Genomic DNA, 11,093 nt, shown 5'->3' with positions numbered 1-11,093 from the left:
TATCACCAAAGCTCGTTCTATTTTGTTGTAGATCATTAAACTGTTACCGTGTCCAAAATCTGTTTTGTGAGGTGCCTTCATGCGCAAACACTGCTTGCGAAGTCATTGAATCAACAGAATCAAAAATAGAATATACACTACCAGTCAAAAGTTAAAGTATTTAATAAACTAAAACATATCTTTAATAAAAATAAAGACATTTAATTTTTTTTAATGACGTCTCTTCTGCTTACCAAATCTGCATTTATTTAATCCAAAACAGCAAAAACAGTAATATTGTGAAATATTTTTACTATTTAAAATAATTGCTTTCAGCATCATTACTCCAGTCTTCAGTGTCACATGACCCTTCAGAAATCATTTTAATATGCTGATTTGCTGTTCAAGAAACTTTTTTATATTGTTCTTATTTTTTATGTTGTAACTTTTCTATTCATTGCTCCCAGGTTTGTTTTAAAATTCTTTATAAAAACACCCTTTCTGGGCCCAATATTTCTTTATTCAACCTAAAATGTTCCACCCTTAACAAACAGTTCTACAACAATTTGTAGTTCTTGCTAACACAGCTAATTTACTTCCTTTTGCAAGGGTTATTTTACACTGTTTGCAAATGTGGCCATTTTGGAGCACTGGCAAACAAACTCAACAAGTCTGTATTTGTTCAGAGGAATCTGAATATCCAAAAGAACCCCACTTATAAATTGACACTAAAGCACAATAGTCATTTCTATTGTTATTTGGTAAATATTAAACTGTGGAAATGTATATAATCAAAAATATTAAATGTCTTTACTCGCCTCTGTTCTTTATTGTTTGTCTATGTGTAGTACAAAAGGCTGGTGTTTGTATCACTGTTTGAGTGAAGGAATGATGACCAAAAACATACATACATATATGTAGGGTTGGGTATCGTTAGAATTTTATCAATTCTGATTCTGATTCTTTTGATTCCTAGTTTCGATTCTAATGTGAATAAAAGATGATATCAAGCATATTTATTCTATTTCTTTTTTGCTAAACATTTAGTTGCAGCTGAATACCATGAACAAAAATGCTGCGTGATTCTGGATAAATTGGGTTGTTGTTGTTTTATATGGAAGTTGTAGAAGTTATGATTCTGAAGAAAAAAAAAATTAGACAGCTAAACAAAATCACACGTAGGCCTAATTTATAGGTGAATGATTCAGTGATTCACTCAATATTTATTTGGTTCATTACTAGATGAATCAGTGTTTTTGAATGAATGATCAAAGACAAATACATTAACAGCCCCCTTTCACCATCTACTGGCATTACGACATAATCGATAAATCTTTAACATTATTTGGAATGTCAAATTAACTTTCAAAAAAATATTACTAACCAAAAACTAAGTTTTTATATATTTACAGTAGGAATTTTACAAAGAATCTTCATGGAACATGATCTTTACATGATCTTTAATTTCCGAATGATTTTTGGCATGAAAGAAAAATCAATAATTTTGACCCATACAATGTATTTTAGGCTATTGCTACAAATGTACCCCAGCGACTTAAGACTGCTTTTGTGGTCCAGGGTCACATATAGCCTACATCACAGTGGCTCTCTTTAGGTCAGCAGCAGCACGAACGCAGATTTGAATGTTCAAATCACACAAGTATGATCATACGCTGAACGGAGGAAAGGTTGAGGAATCAAACAAATGAATCGTTGTAATTTAGGAACAGAATCACGTTGGTATTTCAATCATGTTTGTGATCTTTAATGATCTGTTAAATTAAAATGCTTTGTCATATTGGTGGTGACACCTCTATTGCAACCTGGTTAGCATATCACAAATACAGGTGCATCTCAATAAATTAGAATGTTGTGGAAAAGTTAATTTATTTCAGCAATTCAGCTCAAATTGTGAAACTCGTGTATTAAATTCAGTGCACACAGACTGAAGTAGTTTAAGTCTTTGGTTCTTTTAATTGTGATGATTTTGGCTCACATTTAACAAAAACCCACCAATTCACTATCTCAACAAATTAGAATATGGTGACATGCCAATCAGCTAATCAACTCAAAACACCTGCAAAGGTTTCCTGAGCCTTCAAAATGGTCTCAGTTTGGTTCACTAGGTTACACAATCATGGGGAAGACTGCTGATCTGACAGTTGTCCAGAAGACAATCATTGACACCCTTCACAAAGAGGGTAAGCCACAAACATTCATTGCCAAAGAAGCTGGCTGTTCACAGAGTGCTGTATCCAAGCATGTTAACAGAAAGTTGAGTGGAAGGAAAAAGTGTGGAAGAAAAAGATGCACAACCAACCGAGAGAAGTGCAGCCTTGAGAGGCTTGCCAAGCAAAATCGATTAAAAAATTTGGGTGAACTTCACAAGGAATGAGGCTGGGGTCAAGGCATCAAGAGCCACCACACACAGACGCGTCAAGGAATTTGGCCACAGTTGTCGTATTCCTCTTGTTAAGCCACTCCTGAACCACAGACAATGTCAGAGGCGTCTTACCTGGGCTAAGGAGAAGAAGAAATGGACTGTTGCCCAGTGGTCCAAAGTCCTCTTTTCAGATGAGAGCAAGTTCTGTATTTCATTTGGAAACCAAGGTCCTAGAGTCTGGAGGAAGGGTGGAGAAGCTCATAGCTCAAGTCTAGTGTTAAGTTTCCACAGTCTGTGATGATTTGGGGTACAATGTCATCTGCTGGTGTTGGTCCACTGTGTTTTTTTGAAAACCAAAGTCACTGCACCTGTTTACCAAGAAATTTTAGAGCACTTCATGCTTCCTTCTGCTGACCAGCTTTTTAAAGATCCTGATTTCATTTTCCAGCAGGATTTGGCACCTGCCCACGCTGCCAAAAGCACCAAAAGTTGGTTAAATGACCATGGTGTTGGTGTGCTTGACTGGCCAGCAAAATCACCAGACCTGAACCCTATAGAGAATATATGGGCTATTGTCAAGAGGAAAGTGAGAAACAAAAGACCAAAAAATGTAGATAAGCTGAAGGCCACTGTCAAAGAAACCTGGGCTTCCATTCCAACCTCAGCAGTGCCACAGACTGATCACTTTCATGCCACACTGAATTGAGGCAGTAATTAAAGCAAAAGGAGCCCCTACCAAGTACTGAGTACATATACAGTAAATTAATATACTTTCCAGAAGGCCAACAATTCACTACAAATGTTTTTTTTTATTATTGGTCTTATGAAGTATTCAAATTTGTTGAGATAGTGAATTGGTGGGTTTCTGTTAAATGTGAGCCAAAGTCATCCCAATTAAAAGAACCAAAGACTTAAATGTGGAGGTGGAGCTTATTTTATGTTTATCCTAAACATCTAATTGAAAAAAAAAAGTTCAGAGAAAAAAATTCCAGAGATCATTTAAATGTGAAACTTTGCTGAAAGATTCAAAATGGAGCAAACAAACAAACAAAACAAACAAATCTATTTAACCTTTGCACCACTAGTTGTAGGTTTTCTTAGTATTCTTAAAGTCAACATGAACCGAACCAATTCACCCCATTTTATGCATGGTCTGAAATGACGTTTCAGCTGACATCACAAATCCCTTTTTCTTTTCAGCCTAACCTACTTTTTACCAATCAGTTCCTACCAAAATCAAGTCCTATCACAGATTTTCGCACTGAATACAGTTTTACTCTGAAATACAGATCATGGATGTAAAACAGATTGTGAGCAGTGTGTCATTTTGACCTGCAAGAGAATTAATGTTTATTATATCAATCATAATTACATCATTTTTACAATCATGGTTGTCTCACTTACTTCAGCAGCACAGCCAAACAAACACCACAGTTGTGGTTAATATACATTACATATGACCTAAATTACATAGTGACCTGAAAATCTCCAAAAATGTATTATTTTAAATAATTTTCTAAAACATCTGTAGTCACAGCTCTTCGTGTAATTATTGTAACAGGATTACAATGCATACAATTTCACATAAAACTACATCTTCTGATGTCTAATATTCTGGGAAATCATCTAAAATAAAGAAAATCTGAAATGAGTTAAGATTTTAGTATCTTATATGTTATCACTGGCTGCACAATTGGAACACTGTTATATCATGACTGCAAAATGGTCACAACACTTTTATCACTCTTTCCTGGGTTTTCATCCAGCATATGAGTATGGTGGGATGCCCTTCACTCCTAAACCAGTCACCTGAGACAAGAAAAAAAACATATAAAGTGTCAGACGTCATGTCATGCTACTGTGAGTGTGATATGAAATAACAAGACGTCCACCTTAAATGTGCACCCAGCTTGAGGTTGCTTGGCCAGTGCATCCGCATCCATGTCGACACACGCTGAGGTGACATAAAGATCACTGTAGTCCTTCCCTCCAAAACAGCATGAAGTGGTTTTCTCAGCTGGTATTTTCACTGTTTGCAGCCGTTTGCCTGAGAAGGAGAGTTTATTAACTACTGAAGAGATCGGACAAAAGAACTTGTTCACCTGTTCTTTGTTTTTCGTTTAGACTTTCTATTTATATTCAATTGACCATTTGTCATTTGGAAGCTCTTGTATATGTATATTTTTAAAGAAGACTTTTCTGCTTATCAAGGCTACATTTATTTGATTAAAAACAGAAAAAAAATTCAATTTTGTGAAATATTATTGCAATTTAAAATAACTTTTGTACTTTAACATAGAATGTATTCCTGTGATGCAAAGCTGAATTTTCATCATCATTACTTCAGTCTTCAGTGTCATATGATCCTTCAGAAATCATTTCAATATGCTGATTTATTATGAATGTTGGAAACAGTTGTGCTGCTTAATATTTTTTGGAACCTGTGATTCTTTTTTTTTAGGATTCTTTGATGAAAAAAAGAACAGCATTTATTTAAAATAGAAATCTTTTGTAACAATCGTTCAAAATTTGGGGTTAGTACATTTTTTCTTTTAATCTTTCTTTGTTATAATAGTTATAGTAAAGGCTTAAATTGTTAGAAAATAATTTTAGGTATCACAGGTTTTAAAAAAATATTAAAAGATCAATATTAATAATAAATCAGTACAATGAAATGATTTCTGAAGGATCGTGTGACAATGAAGACTGGAGTAATGGCTGATGAAAATTCAGCTTTGCATCACAAAAATAAATTATATTTTAAAGTATATTAAAATAGAAAACTGTTATTTTAAATTGCAATAATATTTCATAATATTACTGTTTTTTCTGCATTTTTGATCAAATAAATGGCTCCATGAGATAAGCATGAGAGACTTTTGAAATGTGATTTCCAAAATGTTTTTTGAACTTGAACTTGATGCTCTGTTTTAAAAGACATCTTCATATATTTTATCAAAAATATGCTATAAGTAGTATTGTAGAATATTATTAGAGTTTAAAATTACTGTTTTCTATTTTAGTATATTTTAAAATGTAATGTATTTCTGCAATGCCAAAGCTGAATTTTGAGCATCACAGCGTCACATGATTCATCAGAAATCATTCTAATATGCTGATTTGGTGTTCAAATCATTATTATTATTTTAAGTGTAAAAACTGTTACGACACTTACATTTTGTGTGGAAATAGATATGTGAACTTTCTGCTTATGTACATTTAAATAGAATGTTTCTGTCATAAACATGAGTGTGAAGACCACTTATGGAAGCAGCAGTGTGGAGACTTTTTGACTTCCCTCATGAAATTTCTATTGGTTATTAACATAGTGGTTTGTGAGTCAATTCGGATCTATTAACATTGCTTGAGAAGGCATACGGAAGTTACAAAGTCAAACCGCAAATGTGAATTTTGAAAATGACAACTAAGTACACATTTCACCATTAGTTTTTGTATGAAATTGTCTGATCTATGCTAGTCCCTACGCACACACCTGTTTGTGGGTCGATACGCAGCACTCGTCCTCCATCAAAGCAGGCGAGCCACAGTTTGCCCTCTGTGTCTATGCACATACCGTCTGGTAAGCCTTCATCTTTCTCTGTCTTGTAAACCAATCTGCGGTTAGCTGAAACACAAATAAATAAATTCACAGATTTTACAAAACCACACAGCCTTAATTATTATATTAAGACCACACGTCCAATGCAAAACAAACCCACATAGCCCTCCAGTCTGGATGTCATAATCAAAGGCCTCCAACGTGTACGCCAGGCTGTCAACAAAGTAGAAGGTCCGGTGATCAAGTGACCAGTCCAAACCATTGGAGAGGTGCACTTTGTCCAACTGCTTGACGACGGAGTGGTCAGGAAGGAGGCTGTATATCGCACCATCCGTCTCATCAGGCTTCATGGCCAAACCCATGGTACCTGCACACAGTAAATGATGTGAGTAAATGATACAAGAATTTTCATTTAAATTAAAAATGCATTGCAGAATTATAACTATCACAAGATAAGACTTGCAAGTCTTTAATTTATATTTACATTTTACATATGCAGAATAAAAATATGCTTATGAAAATGTGATTTCTCTATACAGTACCTGCGTAAAACCTGCCAGCCGGATCTACTTTTCCATCATTGAAGCGGGTGTTTGGTTTTTCCTGGTTATCGACAGGGGCAGCAGTTGTAATCGAACGCTTTACCCAGTCAACAAATGCAAACCGTGTTCCCTCCGCGATGACGTAACCACCTGACTGCCGTGGAACCACAGAGCCTACAAGGTTCTCTGTGCAAAGAAGACTTTTAAATGAATCAATTTTATAATAAATGCTATTTTCACTTGAATGCACCTTTATATAAAACGCACGTTAAAAACATTGACTACATCACTTTTAATGTGGCAACTGACTGTTATTTGGGTTGCAAGTAGGGTTGTGCCAATAGACGATAGTATCGAGACTGGCTGCAAAAGGGAGTCAATCCCATAGACTTCCCATGTTAAAATGCCCAACTTTACAGCAGAAAAAAATGTTTACAGCCTGGTACAAAAAGTGGTTTTGGTCTATATAGCTAATTTTGCCCTTCGTGTCAACTGTGAGGGGGTGAATTTTTTTAGAACTCATCCGTTTAAATTATATTAAGCCTTAAAGTTCTGCATAATTTAGGGCGTGGCCACTTGAGTGACAGGTGGATTGCCACTGCTGTCAGCACCGTCGCGCTAGGCGGGCGTGGTTTCAGCAACCAGCTCCACCCACGTCCCGCCTCTTTGCCCATTTTCGATTATCCGGGAGTGACGTGCAGTGACGCGATTCCAAGATGGCAACGGCCGACTCCCGCCCACTAAGAGCTTCAAAAATGCTCTTCAAAAACCTACGGGTGACGTCACGGACACTATGTCCATATTTTTTACAGTCTATGGTATAAACACACAGGCACAAATCCTGGTGAGCGGGAGAGTGTGTTTCGGGTGGGAAGCATGCAATCTGTAATTGCGTGCAGTTGCTAACATCCGCAAAAGCGTGCAATCGTTTTCTTATGCGGGCTGATTTTACAGTTTTACTTTCACTTTTGAAATCGATCCCGTATAGCAATGAGAGGGGAGAGGATGGAAAAGGGAGGCACTGTAACTCGTTTTAGAGGGAGCGGCCCCCCCTTCGCACCGCAGACTTGCGCAGTGTAAATAAGGGGTAAGAAATTTATGTAACTATTGTATTCACATATGTGACCCTGAACCACAAAACCAGTCTTAAGTCGCTGGGGTTTATTTGTAGCAATAGCCAAAAATACATTGTATGGGTCAAAATTATAGATTTTTCTTTTATGCCAAAAATCATTAGAAAATTAAGTAAAGATCATGTTCCATGAGGATATTTTGTAAATGTCCTACTGTAAATATATCAAAACTTAATTTTTGATTAGTAACATGCTTTTCAAAGAACTTAATTTAGGAACTTAAATAAGGCGATTTCTCAATATTTAGATTTTTTTGCACCCTCAGATTCCATATACTGAAATAGTTGTATCTCGGCCAAATATTGTTCTATCCTGGAAAAATGGAAAGCTTATTTATTTAGCTTTCAGATGACATATAAAGCTCAATTTTGAAAAATTGACACTTATGACTGGTTTTGTGGTCCAGGGTCACATATTGTGTATCGGCGATCTCACAGGCTGACGATAGGACGATATGAAAACTGAGCATATCGCCCAACACCAGTGGCAAGTCACTAAAAATGCAGCTCACACTAAACTTACTGTATGTCTTTAGGCTTACCTGTGGCAATACTGTCTATTTGATTGGTCAACGAGTTCCACCGGCTGACCCTTTTACCCGCAATATCAACGTACAACAAAGTAGAGTCCTTCTCCTCCCAAACTGGACTCTCACCGATTCGGTTCTTTTCTTTGATAACACACTGCACTTTTATCGACGACATGACCTGAAACACACAAATGTAGTTTATGTAACTGTATGATGTCCTGAAACAACCTTTACCTTACAGACGAACTGCAAACATGATCTGTGGCCGATTGCATAAACTGCTTTAGACTAGTCTTAAAAGTCAGACAACTAATTTTTTTACTGCAAGACTGGTCATAACTTTTTAATGTCAGTTACATAAAAACATAGATTGATCTAATTTGATTCTGAAAAGTAAGACTGATAATTACTTGGTTAAATTCTAGTTAGTCAAATTAGTTTTATAAGTCTTATATAGAGGACCAAACCTGCAGAACTTATAAATAAATACATTTATAGATAAATAAATAAATGTAATAATAGGAAAATAAATAAAGAAATAAGTGATTTGATAAAAATAATATAATTCATTTATAATAAAATTTAATCCTGAGTTTATTTTTTATTACCTTTTTTACATGTACTATATTTTTACATTTATTTTATTATTTTAACTTTAAATTATTCTTTCATTTTTTATATATTTAATAAATTAATTTATTAACATAAAAATAAATCTAAAAATAATTTAAAATAAATTATAAATAAATATAGAAAATAAAAAGGTTATAAATATAATTTATTTGTAATAAATTTTAATCTTGAATTTATTTATTACCTTTTTTCTTTCTTTATTATTCTCTACGTATTTTTAACATTTAGTGTATTACTTTTAACTTTTATTTTATTCTTTCATTTCTTTTTTATTTATTTAATTAATTATTAACACACAAAAATAAATATAAAAATTATATATTTAAAAATAAATGAAATTATTAAATAAAAGTTAAAAATAATAAATACAGAAAATAATAAATAAAGAAGAAAGGTAATAAATAGAATTCATCTGTAATTTTTAATGTAACATTTTAATTCAGAATTTATTATCTTTTTTACTTATGTATGTTTTTTTACATTTATTGTATTATTTGTATAACTTTTAATTCTAATGAATAATTAAATGCAAGTTAAAAATAATAAAATAAATGTAAAAATAAATACAGAAAATAATAAATAAAGAGGTAATAAATATATATATATATATATATATATATATATATATATATATATATATATATATATATATATAATTCATTTGTAATAAAATTTTATACATTTACTGTATTTTTACATTTAGTTTATTATTTTTTAACTTTTATTTAATTATCCTTTCATTTATTGTTTATACTTAATAAATTAATTTATTAACACAAAAAATATATAAATATAAAAATAAATATAAAAATAATTAAAAAATGAAAAATAAATACAGAAAATAATCAATAAAGAAAGGAGGTAATAAATATATTATAAATATATTTAAAGGTAATAAACATATTTTAATCTTGAATTTATTACATTTGGACTTTTTAAATTATTTTTTGTATGTATTTTAATAATTATTTTATTTTGCAACTTTTATTTAATTTTTTTTTTCATTTATTTTTTATTCTTTTTACATTTATTTAATAAATCAGTGTATTTATGACACATGAAAATAAATATAAAAATAATTTTTAAAATATTTAAATAAAATGAAAAACAAATTATAATAAAGAAAAAAGGTAGCAAATCGAATTAATTTGTAATTAAAAATATTCCTGAATTTATTTTTATTACTTTTTTTGTCTTTATTATTTTCTATGTATTTTTACATTTATTTTTATTTAATTACTCTTTCACTTATATTTTATCCTTTTTATATTTATTTAATTTATTTTATATTGATGCATAAATATAAATATATAAAAAAAAAATAATAATAAAATAAATAAAAAGGTAATAAATGCCGGATTAAAATTTGTTACAAAGGAATTATATTTGTTTCATCACAGCGTTTATTCCTTTATTTATTTTCCTATTTATTTTTCATTTTCGCAGGTTTGCTACTCTAAAGTCTTGACGTAGTTTATGCAACTGGCCCTCTGTTGCCAAACCCGTTTCTCCAGAACACTGCCCCGTCTGCCATTGGTCGAGCAAAAATGTAGTCCCGCCTTAAACTCACGCTATTGGTTGAGACAAACATGTGGCAGTGCCCTGAGACTGATGGTACCATACCACTACTATTTTACCTTATATAAAGAATGACCATCATTGGATTATTATAAAAATAAATTTCATATGCATCAATACAGAAACCTAATAAATTAATTCATGACCTATGAATGAATGTGTGACAGGTGACTGTATATTAATACACCGTGGCTGCATTTCATAATCATAACCGTACGATCATTCATTTGACGCTTACTGACGAAATAATAATTAAATTAAACTGTGACAATTAGTAGAATGTCCTTACAGATGAATCATTGCTCTATCATAATTTGTCGTGGATCACTCTGGTGTCAACAAACGACACACCTCTCATTAGAAATGCACTGACAACACATTAGCACGAATCAATTCTATTATTACACTAACGTTACTGTTTTAAAACAAACCACGAGTGCGAAGATATCGATTTGTAAGACAGACGCTGTTGCAGTAAAGTTGCACGAACAAAACAAACCGGAACAATCAGAAATGCAAATCTGCACACTTGTGCTTCTGGAAAGCACACTTAAAAACAGCGTTTGTTGCACATCATATTTCCTGCAAACCAAGACTTCAGTGTTGTCATACCTTTATAACTTATATCCTCTTTTCCTCTCTGGTCGCTGTTCTTGCAAAAGTCTCCTACTTTGCAAAGTTTCTGTCTGGAAATGTGACAGAGCTCCCTCTGCGGTCACACGTATAAATACACGCAAAAATTTGGATGAAAGTGCAG

At 32.7% G+C, this 11,093-nt stretch overlaps 1 protein-coding gene across 1 annotated transcript; it reads right to left on the bottom strand.

Moving 5' to 3' along the window:
- Positions 1-3,684: 3,684 nt before the first annotated feature.
- rgn (regucalcin) lies at positions 3,685-11,069 on the bottom strand. The gene is made up of 7 exons (XM_051113349.1): positions 10,949-11,069; positions 8,138-8,303; positions 6,464-6,649; positions 6,082-6,288; positions 5,856-5,987; positions 4,255-4,409; positions 3,685-4,171 (listed from the first exon to the last, which is right to left on the bottom strand). Exons 2-7 carry the CDS (start codon positions 8,298-8,300, stop codon positions 4,121-4,123), a joined length of 894 nt encoding a protein of 297 aa, XP_050969306.1. The 5' UTR covers positions 8,301-8,303; positions 10,949-11,069; the 3' UTR covers positions 3,685-4,120.
- Positions 11,070-11,093: the final 24 nt, after the last annotated feature.

The sequence above is a fragment of the Labeo rohita genome, chromosome 6 (assembly GCF_022985175.1).
Source record: "Labeo rohita strain BAU-BD-2019 chromosome 6, IGBB_LRoh.1.0, whole genome shotgun sequence".
Taxonomy (NCBI): Eukaryota; Metazoa; Chordata; class Actinopteri; order Cypriniformes; family Cyprinidae; genus Labeo; species Labeo rohita.
The sequence above is the reverse complement of the archived record's forward strand: the minus strand, read 5'-3'. Positions and strand labels throughout refer to the sequence as shown.